General features: G+C 43.9%; 1 protein-coding gene across 4 annotated transcripts in view; it reads right to left on the bottom strand.

The window, feature by feature from the left end:
* The window catches only part of RAI14 (retinoic acid induced 14), a 168257-nt gene that overhangs the window by 35179 nt on the left and 114082 nt on the right, over positions 1-18996 (bottom strand). For all 4 annotated transcript variants that reach the window (XM_047767344.1, XM_047767330.1, XM_047767338.1 and 1 more), the window contains one exon: positions 377-465. In XM_047767344.1, the coding sequence (XP_047623300.1) occupies positions 377-465 (89 nt within the window). The remainder of the gene's footprint in view (positions 1-376; positions 466-18996) is intronic.

Below are 18996 nucleotides of genomic sequence, written 5' to 3' on the forward strand. Positions count from 1 at the left end.
GATCCAAGCCGTGTCTGCAACCCACACCACAGCTCATGGCAACGCCAGATCCTTAACCCACTGAGCAAGGCCAGGGATGGAACCCATGTCCCTCATGGATACTAGCCAGGTTCGTTACCAATGAGCCACACCAGAACTCCAAAAATAAAATTTTTTAATGACGGATCAGAAGCACAAAGTTTCTAGTTGATAAACCACATATAAGATAAAAACCCCTATAAAGGCACAAATAATGAAACCATGTCAGAACCTAGCCATTGGAGGAGACTTTCAGCTTATCTGTAGACCATTAATTTTCCACCACGAACATGTAATTAACCTTTAAGATATCCACCCTCCTGCTGGCCTGCCAACTTAAAAGATAAAAACTACATACCGGCAGTGTCTTGGGCTGTCACATCCACACCATGTGTAACCATGACCCTGAGGCATTCCACGTGTCCTTTCGTAGCAGCAAGATGAAAGCTGGAAAAGAGGCAACACAATCGCCTTAAGATTTCCATTCTTCAGAGCTCCTCTCTAATGATGGTTTTTTGTTGGATTTTTTTTTTTTTTTTTTTTACCTCTTGGTATATGCCTTCTCTCATTTGAGCTCCACAACCACCTAGTGAGTAGGTATCGTTATCAAGCTCATTTCAAAGATGAGGAAATGGATGCTCAAAGCCATCTGATAATTTACCCACTGACACTTTTTACTAAGTAAGAGACTAGAAGCTAGATCTTGGGTCTTTCACCTTAAAGACCAGGCTTGAAAAAAAGTAAGATTCAATTATACTCCTTGTCTCTTTAGGGAACAACAGCCAAAGAGTCCCAACTGGATTCAATTCCTAAAATAGGTAATTCATCACTTTTTCCTGTGTTGTCTAGGGCTTCACCAAAGCCATGCTTTTTAAGTAATCCATTCTATAAAGAAAAACTTGTCTAAGTCAAACGATGTTCAAGGTTTTTGGAGAGCAGCAAGGTCAAGTTCATTGTTGTGTTCTAGACAAATAACAATCGGTGTACAAAACTTTTGTTAAGTAGCTAATGTGTGCCAACTACCCACTTTCACACATTATCTTACCATCTACTTTAATACATTATCTCTCTTCATTCTCATGAAAGCCTTTTGAGGGGAGTCCTAACACAGCCTCCATTAGATGGCAGGTGTCTGCACTTAGTCAGGTGCAAACAGCATTGACGAAAGCCCACAACTGGGCTCCACTACTCAATGCCACTTGGGAGTACGACCTGCACTCAGCATGTTTAGACTTGCCATTAGGAAAGGATAACATCCTAATGCCATACCCATCATCCTCAAAGATGCCAAGGGTCCAGGGCACTTCTGCAGGCGGAAGAAAAGCACAGTTCCCCTGGGCATTCAGGCCCAGAGTCTGAGAAGACAAAAACCATGGGAAGATCTCCACCCTGGAGGTCTTCCCTCTTCTCAGCCTCCTTCCTAGAGAAGGGGGTTAATGAGCCTCATAGTCCTCCTCCTGCCTCAGTTCTGTTTTCGGGAGTTACTTTCGCAGGATACTTGCTGTGCAGCACCTTAGTATCTGTACCTCTGAATTAATACCTAGGCCATATTTTTTCACAGGACAGGACTTGTCACAGGGGCCCAGGGTCATACCCAACTAGCAAATCCAAGGGCTTGACCAATGTGAACCCAAGTCAGCTTGACCCCACACCTCTGCTCCAGAGAACAAGGCTGAGTGAAGGTGGGCAGGTCAGCAAATGCAGATACATCAGGTCTGGTTCGGCTGTGTACGTGGGGAAGTCAGTCTAACCTCTCTGAGCTTACATCTCCTCCACTGTAAAGTGTGGGGATTGAATCAGATGATATCTGCTGTTCCCTCTAGCACTAACACTCTCTCATTTTAATCTACCCGGCTCTGGTCACAGCAACTATTTCTGCATTTGAGCAGAAATTTCTGCGTAATGCTTCTTTACAGTCAAAACCCACATTGTAGGTGATTACACATTACAGTGAAACTTTGATCATATGGAATGACTTGGGAATGTGCTGGTGACCTGTGTAAATGGAATTCCTGATTAAATCCAGCTTCTCCAAAAGACCCTCCCTAAAAGGCAGTACAATGTTATCTCTGTTTTCAGCATGGTTGGGGTAACTTAACTTTACAGTAAGTAAAGTTCATCTTTAAGCAGTGAACCCTTTGATTGTAGTGGAAGGTTTCTAAACTCAGGTTTCCCCAGCCTTATGAACAGGATATGTTAACGTAATTTAATTGCTCTTGGGGACATGAAATCACCACCTCAATTACTGAACTCTGCTCTCCAATCTATTAATCTACATGTCCCATATTATTAAACCCTAATATTTATTGACATTCATTTTCTTTTCTTTCTCTTTAGGGCCAGCACATGGAAGCTCCCCAGGCTAGGAGTCAAATCGGTGCACAGCTACCAGCCTACACCACAGCCACAGCGGATCCGAGTCACAAGTCACATCTGCAACCTACACTGCAGCTTGGGGCAACACTGGATTCTTCACCCATTGAGCAAGGCCAGGGATCAAACCCGCATCCTCACAAACACTATGTCAACTCTGTAACCCACTGAGTCACAACGGGAACTTCCTATCTTCTTGTCTTAGTGTCTATGTATTTGCTTCTAAGCTGTTCACTCAGCATTTCCTATGACTAGGGGAGCACTCAATCAAAATGATCTGGACAAGGGGGCAGCCATAGCCCAGGCTAAAGATAAAAGTACCAGGATTAGTAATTAGCACATGAACACACATTATGCACACACACAAACCCACCACACAACATACAAGTGTGTACAGTTATAGAACTTTTGACTGAAGTTTAACATAAGAGAGTTACACATATTATAGTTGGAGCACCTGCTAAAATTTAACGGGTGGAGCAGGCCCCTCTCACGTTCATACTGAAGAAACAGAACATGGCTGGAGACCCCAAATCCCTCCTCGTACCTCCTGCTGGCACCCCAGAAGCTCTCCGTGTGCCTCTTCTAGTTACTAACCTCTCTTTATGAGGTTAGTTCTGTTTTTTCTACTCTGAGTCTTCTCGGATTACCTCTGGATTGCATACTGTAATCACAGGGGATCAATGCTGCAGACACAGGTGACAATATAACATCACTGTAGGCCACTACTGCACCTGATAAATGTGGCCTAATGAACTCGACGAGCTGGTCTATGGATATGGGAGTTGTGGGGTTTCAGGATCATTATTTGGAAAGTCAGTGATCATGACAAGGCCAGAGAAGTGAGGCGTTAGGGAGTCAGACTCAACATCCAATCCAATCTGATGAAAGAAACTTTCTTACATGTTGCTTTTTAAAACGAAGTCTCCCTGGTGTATTGCACAGGGAACTCTACCCGATATTCCGTAATAATCTAGGTGGGAAAAGAACATAAAAGAGAACAGATATGTGTACATGTTTAACCGAATCTCTCTGTTGTACAGAAATGATCAAAATCGTGTAAACCAACAGCACTTCAATACAACTTTAAAAAATGAAAAAATAAAATAAAATGAATCCCTGGGCTCAGCGTATAGCAACCCATCTTTCATGTCTACTTTACTGAGGGATCCAGTTCATTAAGGTTTCAATGCATATGTTTTAAATAAATTGTGTGTGTGTTTTCATGAATGAGATGTTGTTTTGCCCTCTCTCTTTACTTTAGATCAGGAAGTGACTTTTTCTTTTATTCTGGGAAATCTCCAACTACGCTCTTGCCAAACATTGTGTCCTAGGAAAAGACAGTGAGAGTCTTTTCCCAATTCACAATTTTATCCTCATATATTTTACCTAAAATTTCAGCACTCACTACTCTTATAGATAAAATGAACAAGTACAAATATAAATAATTAGAAACAGCCAACTCTATAAGGAGAGCTGGTCATTTTATATTACAAAATCTAATATCAATATTTTAGCTAGTAAAATCATTCTTAGTTGATGTGACTCAACCAAACATACCATATTTTGCAGTGTTTTGGAAAAAAGAGTCAGTTCCAGGGGTTTGTTGCAGTCTGATGTCACTTATAACTGCTGTTCTACCTTCTAAAACACATTGGGCATTGGGATAAGCATAAAAAAGCAGGACATTGAGAAGAGTTGATCATTTTATCCAGAAGTTTCTGGTTCATCTTTCCAGACAGACGAAGAACTCCACTATGTATCATCGCTCCTTCTCTCCAAGCACACATTTCCAGGAAACAGGAAGGAGCAAAGCCAAGAAACAGGATACATAGGTCTGCTCTCAGGGAATACTACTCCCTAATGCTGTGCATCATCTGTCTGCCCCTCCAGGTTTGCCCTTCATCTTGACCCTTTGGGTCTATTATCCTGGAGGCAGGCTTCTCTAGTGCACTGCATCCAATGGGCTGCCTTGTCCTTTGGCTTTCTGGTTGGGATCGACCAATAGGAGGCACTTACAAGAGACGGGAGATGAGAAGGAAGAGTTCAGGGCCCCTCTACCCCCTCCCTGCAGGGCTACACACTGGCAGCAGCTGCCTTCCTCTCCTTCCTCTGTGGAGTTCACAGCCCTGGGGCCCAGCTCTTCCAAAGTTACAGCTGCAGCTCTTTCTGAATGTTCTTCTCGCCTCTTCAGGTGTGGGTGGTGACGGTGGTGGTGAAATACATTTCCACTCTTACCAGCCAGGGCTGCTTTCCCAGCCTTGCTGGTTTCATCTGACCACAGGTTTGTAAACAGTTCTCTTTTTAAACGTGCATCATTTATCCTATTTGAGGGTGCTACCCATTTCCTGCCGGGACCTTGAATGACCCGAGTGTTGGGTATTTTGTGTGAGGTGATCATCCACAGGATGGATGATTAGGTTCCTGTGGATATTATTGATTAAATATTTATAAGGGCAAATTCAGCCTTAAAAATGTTTTTTTTGGTGGGTTTTTGTTTGTTTGTTTGTTTTTGGCTTTTTAGGGCCACATGTGTGGCATATAGAGAAGTTCCCAGGCTAGAGGTGGAATCGGAGTTACAGCTGCCGGCCTATGCCACAGCCACAGCAACACGGGATCCAAGCAACATCTGTGACCTACACCACAGCTCACAGCAATGTGGGATCCTTAACCCACTGAGCGGGTCCAAGGATCAAACCCATATCCTCATGGATACTAGTCGGGTTCGTGGCCACTGAGCCAGGACAGGAACTCCCAAAAAGTGTTTTGATTAGAGAAGATGGTAGAGAGGAGGAAGAACTCATCTCCTCCTACGGGCACACCAAAATCACAACTATTTACAAAGCAACTTCTTTTTGTGTGTGTGTCTTTTTGCCTTCTCTAGGGCTGCTCCTGCAGCATATGGAGACTCCCAGGCTAGGGGTCGAATCAGAGCTGTAGCCGCCGGCCTACACCACAGCCACAGCAATGCAGGATCCAAGCCGCGTCTGCGACCTACACCACAGCTCACGGCAACGCCGGATCGTTAACCCACTGAGCAAGGCCAGGGATCAAACCCGCAACCTCATGGATCCTTGTTGGACTCGTTCACCACTGAGCCACAACGGGAAAGATGAGAACATGAGTAGAAGAGATCGTCGACAACCGGAGCTATAAAGGAGGAACCACAAGGAGTCAGGTAGGAGGTGCGGAGACGTGGTAGAGTGAAGACCCAGACTCCAGGTAGGCAGCCCACAAACAGAAGGACAATTACAACTGCAAAGATAGTCTCCAAGAAGGGAGGGGTCCAAGCCCAGAGGCCCTGCACCAGGAAGATGGGGCCCCAGAATATCTGGCTTTGAAGGCCAGCAGGCTTACTATCAGAAGGAGCAGAGGGCTGTGGATGTGCACAAAATCTCATATGCTCTGGGATCCAGGGCAGAAGAAGTAAATTGAAAGAAGCCTGGGTCAGGCCCACCTGCTGATCTTGGAGAGTCTCCCAGAGAGGCAGGAGACGACTGGAGCTCACCCTGGGGACACAGACAATGATGACAGCCATTTATGCCCACATGTATATGGGCATTTCATCTATGACAAAAGAGGCAAGAATACATGATGGAGAAAGGATAGCCTCTTTAACAAATGGTGTTGGGAAAACTGGATGGCTACCTGCAAAAGAAGCCCTCTAGCCTACTTTGTCACATCATATACAAAAATCAATTCGAAGTGGATTCAAGATTTAAAGGTAAGACCTGAAAATAGAAAACTTTTAGAAGAAAACTTAGGCAATATGCTCTTTCATGGCAATCTTAGTAATATTTTTTTGATTACGTCTCTTAAGGCAAGGGAAACAAAAAGCAAAAATAATCATATGGGACCTAAGCAAACTAAAAAACTTTTGTACAGGAAAGAGAACTATAAGCAAAAAACAAAACAAAACAAAAAGACCAGCTACTGAATGAAAGAAGATATTTGCAAAAAACAAATCTGAGAAGGGGTTAATACCCCAAATATACAAAGAACTCATACAATTCAATGTTTAAAAAAAAAAAAAAAAAACTAAAAAATAGGCAGAGGATCTAGACAGGCATTTTTCCAAAGGAAGACATAGAGATAGCTAACAGACACATGAAAAGATGCTCAATATCACTCATCGAGGAAATGGAAATCAAAACCACAGTAAGATACAATTGTCAGAACAGCTATTAGCAAAAAGACAACCAATCTCAAGTGCTGACAAAGGTATGGGGCAAAGGGAACTCTAGTACAGTATTGGTGGGACTACAGTTGGTGTAGCCTCTATGGAAAACAGTACAGAGAGTCATCAAAAAATGAAAAACACAGGCCTTCCCAACGTGGCACAGCGGAAACGAATCCAACTAGGAATCATGAGGTTTCAGGTTTGATCCTTGGTCTTGCTCAGTGGGTCAAGGATCCGGTGTTGCTGTGTGTGGTATGGGTCGCAGACGTGGCTTGGATCTGGTGTTGCTGTGGCTGTGGCACAGGCCAGCAGCTGTAGCTCTGATTAGATGCCTAGCCTGGGAATCTCCATATGCCTCAAGTATGGCCCTAAAAATCAAAAAAAAAAAAAAAAAAGAACTACTATATGATCTAGCAATTCCACTCCTGGGTACTCATCTGAAGAAAATGAAAACACTACTTTAAAGATAAATACACTTCTATGTTCATTACGTATCTTTTTTAAGCTAAAAACAAAACCAAAACAAAAAGCAACCAAGAACAACATCTCAAGGTCACAGATCTTATTTAATCTATAAATTCACCCTCTCTAACCCTTCCCCCACACAACTGGATTATCATTTATATTTTTCATCTCGAAATTTTTCTATACATATATTTAAAAGATAAGCATTTTACAAAGTAGAAATAATGCAGTGAAATCCTTTGTATCCTATACCAAGTCTAACTTCAATGTGAATCTTATTTCATCTATATTCTTATGAGCCATTTTTGTTTTGAAGCAAATCTCATTTCATTCATAAATATTTCTATATTTCTCACATACAATAGCTCTTTACAAAAATATAATACTATTATCACACCTGAAACATTTATTTATTTTTGTCTTTTTAGGGCCACACCTGAGGCATATGGAGGTTCCCAAGTTAGGGGTCCAATCGGAGCTGTAGCTGCCGGCCTACACCACAGCCACAGCAATACCAGATATGAGCCATGTCTGAGACCTACACCACAGCTCACAGCAATGCCGGATCTTTAACCCACTGAACGAGGCCAGGGATCAAACCCGCATCCTCATGGATGCTAGTTGGATTGTTTCCACTTCACCAGGACAGGAACTCCGTACCTGACATTTAACGATAATTCTTCAGTAATGCCAAACTTTTAAGCACTGGTGTTCACATTTCCAACGGCTTCATAAAGGTAATCATTTTAAAATTATTTGTGTAAATCAAAATCCAAAAAAAAAAAAAGTCAACATATTGTAACTAGGTCTAGAGGCTTGGTTTCATACAGGTTCAGTTTTTGGGAAGGCTACTTCCAAAGTGATGTCGTGTATAGTTACTGGAGACATACAGTATCAGTTGGCTCATTTTCTGTGATATGAGCAAGCGCTGACAGTCACCACTTGGATTATCCTTTGATTTGGGGTTTGTAAAATGGTGGCAGTCTAATCTATTATTTCTTTTTTATTTATTTGTTGGAATTCTTCCGGAGGGGGGAAAAAAAATCCCCTCAATGACAATTTAGTTTTCTTGAAATACAGGACATAGTGGAAAAAGAAATATTTGACCTTTTACTTTAATGAAAGTTCTCAGATGAACCAGTTGGTGCCCAGACATCCTAAGGAGACCAATGTGGAGGCAGGATTAATGTAGGTAAGTTATATATATGTACATTGAGTATGTGACACTCAACCTGTTCTCTAGGGTTTTGTTTTCGGTTTTTATAACTTAAGTATTTTCACCATGGTACATCCTAGTGTTTAATACAATAAATGTACGTCATACCCACTGCCATAAAAAAGCATCTCAACTCTGCATGAAATTTAATTGACTATTTAAGATAGTTGGGCATTTTTGGCTAACATGCTTTGAAGAAGAATGTGTCAAATCACTTTAATTATACAGAATATGATGTGTGACTTCAAAAGAGTTTTCAGATATAGTGTGAGGCCAAAGGAGGAGCCAGTTTAAAAGGTTTAAGATACACTGCCCCAAGGATAAGAAAAACAACTGACAAGCGCCAGTGCTCAGTCTAGAATGCCCCATGATGCAAAAAAGAAAGGCTATGATTCAGATTTTTTGTTTGTTTTTGGCCGTGCCCATGGCACGTAGAAGTTCCCAGGCCAGCGATGGAACCCGTGCCACAGCAGTGACCAGAGCCGTAGCAGGGACGGTGCTGGATCCTTAACCAGCTAAGGTACCAGGGAACTCTTGTCATTCAGATTTTAAACTGCGGATTTGATCTTGAAAAAAGAACCAATACTTCATCCACAACACATATGGGCACACACAAATATCATACGACTGTTCTAAAACTGGGAAAACGTTTCTTTCCTTTTTGCTTTTGAGGGCCACACGCCAGGCATATGGAGGTTCCCAGACTATGAGTCAAATTGGAGCCGTAGCTGCTGGCCTACGCCACAACCACAGCCACAGCCACAGCCACTCGGGATCTGAGCCATGTCTGCAACCTACACCACAGCTCGCGGCTTAACCCACTGAGAGAGGCCAGGGATCCAACCTGCGTCCTCATGGATACTGTCAAGTTTGTTTCCACTGAGCCACATCAGGAACCCCTAAAACTGGGAAAACTTAAAAGTTCTATGGGCATATCCAGAGAAATAACAAGGGTTCTTCAGCAATGATAGAAAGAAAAGAAGGTCTAGTAAAATCCTCAATACCTTATACTATATTCTATACTTTCTCTTACTGTATTTAAAATGTATTTTACAATATACGTTACATATACTATTGTATACCATGTTCTATCATAAAAAAAAAATCTGTGGGCTAGATTTAGAAAGACAAAATATAAAATAAGAAAGAATAACTATCAAGACATAGTTATTTTGGTATCTACTGAACATTTTGATTAAATACTGATACCCTTGAAGTATTCTTTTATTTAATCATATATCCTTGCTATAGAATTTTAGTCAGAAAATCATTATCTATCCTGGGACAAAATATCTATAATCTGAGTTTGCTAAATCAATCATCACATTAAGGAAATCCCACATGGTCAGTGTACTGATTTAGGTCTGTTTTTTTTGGTTTTTTTTGTTTTTTTTTTTGTCTTTTGTTGTTGTTGTTGCTATTTCTTGGGCCGCTCCTGCGGCATATGGAGGTTCCCAGGCTAGGGGTTAAATCGGAGCTGTAGCCACCGGCCTACGCCAGAGCCACAGCAACGCGGGATCCGAGCCACGTCTGCAACCTACACCACAGCTCACGGCAACAACGCCGGATTGTTAACCCACTGAGCAAGGGCAGGGACCGAACCCGCAACATCATGGTTCCTAGTCGGATTTGTTAACCACTGCGCCAAGACGGGAACTCCCCTGTTTTGTTTTTAAGAAAGCTGTACAGGAGTCCCCATTGTGATTCAGCAGTAACAAACCCAAATAGTATCCATGAGGATGCAGGTTAGATCCCTGGCCTCACTCAGTAGGTTAACGATCTGGCATTACTGTGAGCTGCAGGTATAGGTTGCAGATGTCGCTAGGATCTGGCATGGCTATGGCTGTGGCCATGGCCATGGCTGGCAGCTGTAGCTCTGGTTCAACCCCTAGCCTGGGAACCTCCAAATGCTGCAGGTTAGGCCCTAAAAAGAAAGAAAAAAAAAAAAAAAGCAATCAAGCTGTACAAATGCAGAAGAAATAAAGCACAGATATTACAATCAGACGACTCTGTCAGCAGGTTCCTAACAGCCCAGCTCCAGCCCAGCTCCGTACCACGTATGCATTCAATCTAGTTACCTTACACGTGAACCCAACCAACAACCAGCAAAAAGAACGGCATCAATTTGTCAATTCGCCTTTAGCTGCTGGAGAAGAAAGCCTTGTCGTCCCTCTCTCATATCCCCAGCCCTGTGCCTAGAAGAAGTTCTTAATCATGAGTGGAGTAAATGCCCTTGCACAGAAGGGCAAGGTGGGAACATTACATGATCGTGTGTTGCATCTGGATATCCAGTCATTTTACAGCTTTAACTTCAGAAAATCTGGTCCTTATTCTAAATGGCCACAATTTTTAACAATTAAACAAAACTTCCAAGCTTACAGCTTTACTAAAGCGTAGAGGAGGGACCGACATGGGTAGTCCAATGATAAAGTGTAACAAAGCAGGATACCAGAGAGGCGAGACACAATCTTTAAGGGCTCAGACTAACTGGGTGTGAATCTGCACTTTGCTGCTTATCAGTAATGCGTGATCCTGGGCAAGAGCTCTCTGTATCTCAGTTTCCGCATCTGTAAAATGGGCTGTGAGGAATAAATGGGGTATATGTTAAAGTATGTAGCAAAACATCAAGCATGAAGTAAACACCCAAGAAAATGTCACCAATCACTACAGCCGCATCCACACAAGGCAAGGCAGAGTCTGGGACACGCTGCTTAATAAAAGGATTTGTCTCAATGTTCAGAAAAGACAGGCTAGCAGAGATTAGGTGGGAACCACCACTGTGGAAGCAATGAAAAAAAGAGAGAGGAGGGAGAGGGGAAGGAGTGGGATGGACAGGGAGTTTGGGGTTGGTGGACGCAACTATTACATTTAGACTAGAAAAGCAATGAGGGCCTACTGAACAGCACAGGGAATTATATCCAATCTCTTGGGACAGAGCATGATGGGAGATGGTATGAGGAAAGGAATGTATACATATGGATGATTGGGTCACTTTGCTGTACAGTAGAAATAAGCACAACACTGTAAATCAACAACACTTTAATTTAAAAAAAGAAAAAAGAGAGGAGGAGGAGGAACGCCAGAAAAAGAGAGTTGTAGACAGTTGCAGACAGAAGAAAAAGAAAAAAAAATCCAAGACCAGCCTTGTCTAATGCTCACACTTGAGCTGCTAACATTTTGGCACCTTCCACAGAAGTGATAATCCCCAAGGCAGAGTTTGGCAGCAACAAGTCATTAGCATTTAGGCTCTGAATGTGAACGAGCAGCAGAGCCAAATTTTAATAAAATACTCAAGTGGAAAGTTGGGTAAGGTTGGGTGGGAAACTGCAATGAGTCACTGACAGAACCTGGATTTGGAAATGACAGTGAGTAGGTTTCCTTTCTCATGCAGTGACTGGTAAAAGCGGGCATCCTCAGGGTGGCAGTCCAGGTGCCTGGTGGGAGCTGGTCTGGACTGCAGGTGGGCATCTAGGTCTATGCTTATATATTTTCATAAACTACTCCAGCTATAGATATACATATTAATTCACTCCTATATATACTATGATATGAGGGTGTTTATGTGCAAGACACTGTTCTAAGTATTGAGAAACACATGGTGAATAAAAGAAAATCCTCATGGATCTTGGCTTTTGGTAGGAAGACTCAAGATAAACCAGCAGTTCTCAACTAGGGGTGATTCTGCCCCCACCCAGGGGACATTTGGCAACATCTGGAGACACTTTTGATTATTCACAGAGGAGGGGTAGACAGATTCTCCTGGGATCTAAAGTGTAAAGACCAGAGATGCTGCTAAACATCCCATGATGCACAGAACATCTCCCCACAACACACGGTTCCCTAGTCTAATCCGTCAATAACTCAACACAACAAAATGTCAACAGTGCCCAGGTTGAGAAATTTTGTGATGACCATTTAAACAAATGCATGATGCTGAGCTATAATTCTTTTTCTTTCTTTTTTTTTTTTTTCTTTTTGGTTTTAAGGCCACACTCAAGGCATATGGAGGTTCCCAGGCTAGGGGTCGAATCGGAGCTGTGGCCACTGGCCTACGCCAGAGCCACAGCAACTTGGGATCCAAGCCACGTCTGCGACCTACACCACAGCTCACGGCAATGCTGGATCCTTAACCCACTGAGCGAGGCCAGGGATCGAACCCGCAGCCTCGTGGTCCCTAGTCGGATTTGTTAACCACTGCGCCACAACAGGAACTCCAGAGCTATAATTCAATTAAAACAAATTAAAGACTGAAGAAACATGAGCAGATTCCAATCTTTTCATTGAAATGTATTTTACGGCATGTGACTTCATTTTAAAATGTACAATGTAGTTGTTTTGAGTATAAAACAAAGTAGTGCCACCAACATCACTATCTAATTCCAGAACATTTTCATCAACCTAAAAAAAAAAAAATCCTCATACCCATTAGCGTTCACTCCTCAAGCCCATGCTCCAACCCCTTACCCCCACCTCTGGCAATCACTAATCTGCTTTCTGTGTCTATGGATTTGCCTATTCTGGACATGTCATCAGGATGGAATCATATAATATGCAGTCTTTTGCACTTGGCTTCTTTTCTTTGGCATGTTTTCAGGATTCATCCATGTTGTAGCACAAAGCAGTACTCCATTCCTTCCACTGGATGCATAAAGCACATTTTATTTATCCATTCATCGGTTATGGACATTTGGATTGTTTCTACTTTTTGGTTATGATGAATAATGCTGCTGAAACATTTTGGGTTCAAGTGTTTGTATGAACATCTGTTTTCAGTTTAATGGGTATAGACCCAGGAATGGAATTGCTGAGCCACATGGTAACCGTGTTAAAGTCTTCAAGGAAATGCTAGACTGTTTTAAAGCTGCTGCACCAATGGACACCCCCAGCAACAACATGAAGGATAGAATTTGTCCACATCCTAGCCAAGCCTTGTTCTCGCCTGGCAAATTTTAACTTCAGAGATGAGAATTTTAATTACACCTAAATTGCCCACAGAAGAAACATTTAAGGCTTTCTTAATGAACCCTTGGGGGGAGCTACTTCAGCTTAATTATCAGCTGAAATTTCCCCTTAGAGGAATATGAGTGAATGCAAACCAAAGTCTGAACATCCTTCAGCTTTATCTCTGCAGGTTTTTACTCCTCATTAAAAAGTGTGGCCTCTCCTTTTAAAGACAAGAAGTGTCACTCCAGAGGCTACGGGCAATGTATTTTATGAGGGACTCTCTGGCTTCTCTCTTCATTTAAACAGGTCAAGAATTCAGTGGAGAAGGGAGGGGTATAAAAACCTTTATCTACCCTTTTGCCCTAGGGACAGGGACACTAGGCACGGCTCAGGGAGACAGCAGGGTGGCCGTCCTGATTCTCGTGCAGCCAAAGTGACAGCACTTCAATAGCCTATGTCCTGGATACTCAGAATGGTCCATGGACCAGGAGTTCATGAGAGATGCAGCGCTCAGCCCCCAGCCCACATCACTGACTCAAAAGCTGAGGTTTACATTTAGTTTCCCAGCTGACTCATGTGCACATGGCTTTGGGGAAGCACTGCTCTAGAGGGAGGATGAGGTAGGACACTCACACCTTCATTTTTACCAAGGCACTTACAGTTTCAAAGTTCTTTTGAAAGCATGATCCCCTTGGCCTTGAAAGCAAGCTTGTGCATGTGTTCCACCCAGAGGGAATCTGTGCTATTTTAAGTTTCATTATAATAGGAAATGTCTAGCTTTGCTTACAAAACTCAGCTGGGTCCTTCCACAGAGGGGTAACTAAGAGGCACAAATGGAGCGGCCTGAAGATTTACATCCTGTTCCTTTGATCCCTTTGCTGCCTACTGATATATGGAATTTCTCTGCTTTTGTCACTTGGAAAGTTCCCAAGGTTTCTGGGCTTAAGAGTTTTGTGGCTCCCGATTGATCTCTCGCTCCCAACCCCCCCCCCTTCTTCTTCTTCCTCTCCCTCCCCTCCAGACCCCCCTCCCTCCTTCTCTTCTGCCTGACCCCCACCCCCAAGAGAAGACCAAGAAGACCTTGAGGACCCCAGGACAGCAGTTGGGTGGTAGCCTGAAGGCGCAGAGGGAAGAACCAGCAGAAAGAGACAGGACAGCCCAGCTGGCCTGCTGTTTTGTTGCTGTGTCACTGTAGCTGAGGTACTTCCTTCAGTTCCCTCACCTCTTAAGCCATGTTGGGCCGTCAAAAAAAACATCAGCATCAATAGTAAGAGCATCTGATCTATGGAAACACAAGGCCCTAGTGCTGACTTATCTCATTACATCCCCCGACCAGCCTCTGGGAGGGGTAATTACCATCATCCCCATTTTACAGAGGAGGAAACTGAGGCACAGAGAAGCCAAGGAAGCTTGCCCAAAGTCAGGACTAATAAGGACAAGGGCTTGGATCCTGACCTAGGCATTCTGCCTGCAAAAATGGCTCTTCATCATCAAGCTGAGAAGCTGCACTAGTTGTTTAATCACTGCAAACTGGGAAACATCACATAATAAAACTTAGTGGATGCGCTGCTCTTTAAGAAACAAAGTTTGTTCTGTTTTTTTTTTTTTTAATATTTTTGTTATTTTGTTTTGTTTTGTTTTTTGGTCTTTTTAGGGCTGCACCCACGGCATATGGAGGTTCCCAGGCTAGGAGTCGAGGAAGCAGAGCTGCATTTGCCAGCCTACACCACAGCCACGCCAGATCCGAGCTACATCTGTAACCTACATCATAGCTGATGGCAAATGCCTGATCCTTAGCCCACTGAGTGAGACCAGAGATTGAACCCACATCCTCATGGATACTAGTTGGGTTCATTACCGCAGAGCCACAAAGGGAACTCCTAAGAAACAAAGTTTAAACTTAAAAAAAAAGGGAAGTATTGGCCCAAAAGTAAATACATGCTTCTCAGTGGGGCAGATCAGGGTTGCCAGTGGTCTCAAATGGAGAATGTAGTTCAAGCACCCCTTCAACAGGGGTTTCATTTCCACAAAACCACTTAGCAAGCTGTGCAAGGACAAGGCTGAGATATTTCTCAAGGGTCTTACCCCGAAGGGGATTTGAACTGTTGCTATTCAAGCCCATGATGGCTGGCCAGGCAAGTTCTATCAGAGTAATAACAAGCACAGCTCTTCTGGTTTCTGACTGCTAGGTGAAATATACATTTGGAGAAAATACAAACTCACGAGGCTCTTTTTAGAAGACTTGGGATGTTCTTTAGGCATATTCGTTCATAGGTGATTTCACTCCAACCAAACTTTTCCTGGCACCCTTCACGAGCACCCCAACTCCTGATCCCAAAAGAGCTGGTCAGCCCTGCGAAGTTGGGAACACAATAGGCGGGCCACCGCCATCAACCTCCAATCCCTTCCACTGCTTCTGCAACCAGTCTTCACTCTTCAAATGAGGCAAACCTCAAATAAATAACCACACACCAAACCCTACCAGCATGAGACACACCCAGAATCCCAGAGTGTTAGAAGGTTCCAGAAGGATTAAACTGGCCCTACCACTTCATTTCACAGATGAAGACACTGAGGCTGAGAGAAGTTAGGAAATGTGTAAAAGATGAGGACGTGGAGTTCCTGCCGTGGCGCAGCGGAAACATCTGACTAGCATCTGTGAGGATGCAGGTTCGATGCCTGGCCTCACTCAGTGGGTTAAGGATCCGGCGTTGCCATGGGCCGTGGTGTAGGTCACAGACGCAGCAGCTCGGATCTGATGTTGCTGTGGCTGTGGGGTAGGGCGGTGGCTACAGCTCTGACTTGACCCTGAGCCTGGGAACCTCCATATACCACCAGTGTGGCCCTAAAAAGAAAAAAAAAAAAAAAAAAGATGAGGACTTGAATGCTCTGCCCTGATTCTAAGAGCTGTTCCCCTCTGCTAAAACCTTATCTCCCTTTTTTCCTTTTCAAGCCCTTTATTTCCGAGAGAGGGGTCACCACGGTCAAGGAGATTCAAATACCTCTTGATAACAACCAGCTCTTCCTAATCCTTTGAGAGCTTCAGCATTTCCCAAACACCTAAAATCGCCTACGCTTCAACTGCATTCCTTTCGTAAGACATCTTTCTGGAGGGGGAAGAACACTATTAAATCATAATAAAACAAATCAGGGAACTTAAGTATCTTAGAATTAGGATTTAATCCGAAATCCTTCCTTTGGCACAGCAGGCTCTACATGAGGAGGTCCTGGCTCCCCCAATGACCCCACCTTCTGGCTCTCTCCCCATCACTGGGGCCCATCAAGCACCTCTGGGCACTTGCCTTGCTGTTCCCTCCACTAGGAGAGCCGTTCCAGAAAAGTGTGTGGCCTGGCACCTCATTCCATCCAGGAATCTGCTAAATGAAAGGCTCTGCTCAAAGAGGCCTTTCTTTCCCAGGTTTATTCAAAGGGGCCCCTGGCTGCCGCTTTTTCCTCAGCCCTCCTGATGCATTACCGAGGCACCTGGTGACTGTGTGTCCGCCCTGTAAGTCTATATCGTCCATGCCTTCCATGAGGGCAGGGACTTTGTCTTGCCTACTGCAACTGTCCTAGCACAGAGAAGTGACTGGTTTTTTTCTTGGGGGGGGGGAATAATATAAATCTTTAGTTTTGATTTTGTTATTTTCATCTGAAGTGTCTGAGTCTACTGTAACTAAGGCACATCTGTAAACTGGCACGACCATGTTTTTCTCAGGCTGTGATATAGGTGCTTGAGAGAGAAGCTGGGTCCTCCATGGTGTCATCATAAGCTGGATTTTGCTTCCCAACATCATGTCATCTAGTGGTTTTCAAAGTGTGGGCCCCCCCAGACATGCAGCATCCCTGGGAGCTTGTGAGAAATGCAGATTCTTAGGATCCTGCCCAGATTCAGGGGAGGAGCCCAGCAATCTGTGTTTTAACAAGTTCCCCCCTCCCCTGCCCTACCCCACTCCGCCCCCAACCGAGGTAATTCTGATGCATGTTCAATTTTTAGGACCACTGGCAAAGTAGGAAGAAGCAGGAACCAAAAGTCAGGACTCTTTGGGTTTGGTCTCAATCCTGCCATCCCTAAGAATGGGACAATCAAGTCACCCACAGTCACCAGGCACAGTTTATTCAGCTGGTCACTGAAGTCTTTTTCAGCTCTACAAGTCTGATTCCAACTGCACCTATGAGTGGTCTTATGGCTTTTATTTGTTCCAACATCTACATTCTAATGAGGTCACTGAGCTCAAATGAGGCTTCGCCACACAAGGAATATTTCTGTGGGACAATCCTTAATACTAATAGTCTCGGATGCCCTTTGCAGATTATAATCTGAGGGTAGGGAATGCATCCCTGTCTCACAGATTCTAGTCAAAAAAGCCTTGAAATATGAAATTCTCCTCTACTAGTAGGGATCAGCTATGGGCCCAATCGCCTCAGGCAGGGAAGTGCCGGACCTGCCAGGCTTTCAATTATTTCAAAGGCAGCTGCAGCAGGGACACTGATCCCTGCCTGATTAGGAACTGAGAAATGGAAACATGTAGCCTTCTCCTACTCAGTGTTTCAGAGAGCTGTCATAAAAGGTGACTGACATAAAAGAAAGGCTGTAAAAACAGCATTACTGTCCTTCAAGTGCCCACGATGTGTGAATGGAATCAGCCGTGCTGTTTCTGGGGACAAAGATCTCCTGGGAACAGGCGGGAGGAGGTGCTGAGATGAAAGATCACATAGTCAGAGCTAAGAACCCCATGACTCTTAAGCGGGAGCTCTTTTTCTTCGCTATGATTCAGTTTCACAAAGGCAGTCTGCAAACAGCATTTGGGCAGTATGAAAGCTTCTTTTGGGCAAAAGATTTGTCCCTTATATTTACAACAGACACCCCCATCCCCCAGACTCTGGTACGTAGAGCCTCGAACGAACGATGCGTACCAATCCCCAAATCTTCCTGACCCACACTTTTCACAAACTACTCCAGGATGACGGAGAGCATCCAATGAGAAATAGCTGAGGGAAATGGACGTGGTCTTTAAAAGGGGTGAGACGGGAGTTCCCATAGTGGCGCAGTGGTTGGCGAATTGACTAGGAACCATGAGGTTGAGGGTTTGGTCCCTGGCCTTGCTCAGTGGGTTAAGGGTCTGGCATTGCAGTGAGCTGTGGTGTAGGTTGCAGACGCGGCTCGGATCCCGTGTTGCTGTGGCTCTGGCATAGGCCCGTGGGTACAGCTCCGATTGGACCCCTAGCCTGGGAACCTCCATATGCCACGGAAGCGGCCCAAGAAATGGCAAAAAGACTAAAAAAAGGGGGGAGGGGGTGAGAGAACAAATCATCTGTTGAATGAAGGACACAATGAAAGCCCTTAGCCCAGAGGTGGGCACTCAATATTAACACGATTAATAACAATCTTTGTCTTATTTACTGGGTAAGATTGAGCTCTACGCCTGACGGTCTAAAAACAGGGAGAAGATAAATACACAGGTAAGTAACCAAGACCCATCACATCTGAGATGGTTTAAGAGAGGCAGTGGTTAACAGCAAGCTCAGCTACTTTGGAAAGTAGTTAAAGAGCTTCATGAAAGAGACAGCAAACATTTAAGACAGGCCTTGAATGACACCTAAGACTCAGTAGCATGGGCAGTTGAGGGGTGGCCTTTTTTTTTTTTTTTTTTTAAAGGGCTGTACCCAAGACATATGGATATTCCCAGGCTAGGGTTCAATTCGGAGTTGCAGTTGCAGCCTACACGACAGCCACAGAAACACTGGATCCAAGCCACATCTGTAACCTATGCTACAGCTGAAGGAGGCCAGGGATCAAACC

This window comes from Phacochoerus africanus, chromosome 1, assembly GCF_016906955.1.
Source record: "Phacochoerus africanus isolate WHEZ1 chromosome 1, ROS_Pafr_v1, whole genome shotgun sequence".
Taxonomy (NCBI): Eukaryota; Metazoa; Chordata; class Mammalia; order Artiodactyla; family Suidae; genus Phacochoerus; species Phacochoerus africanus.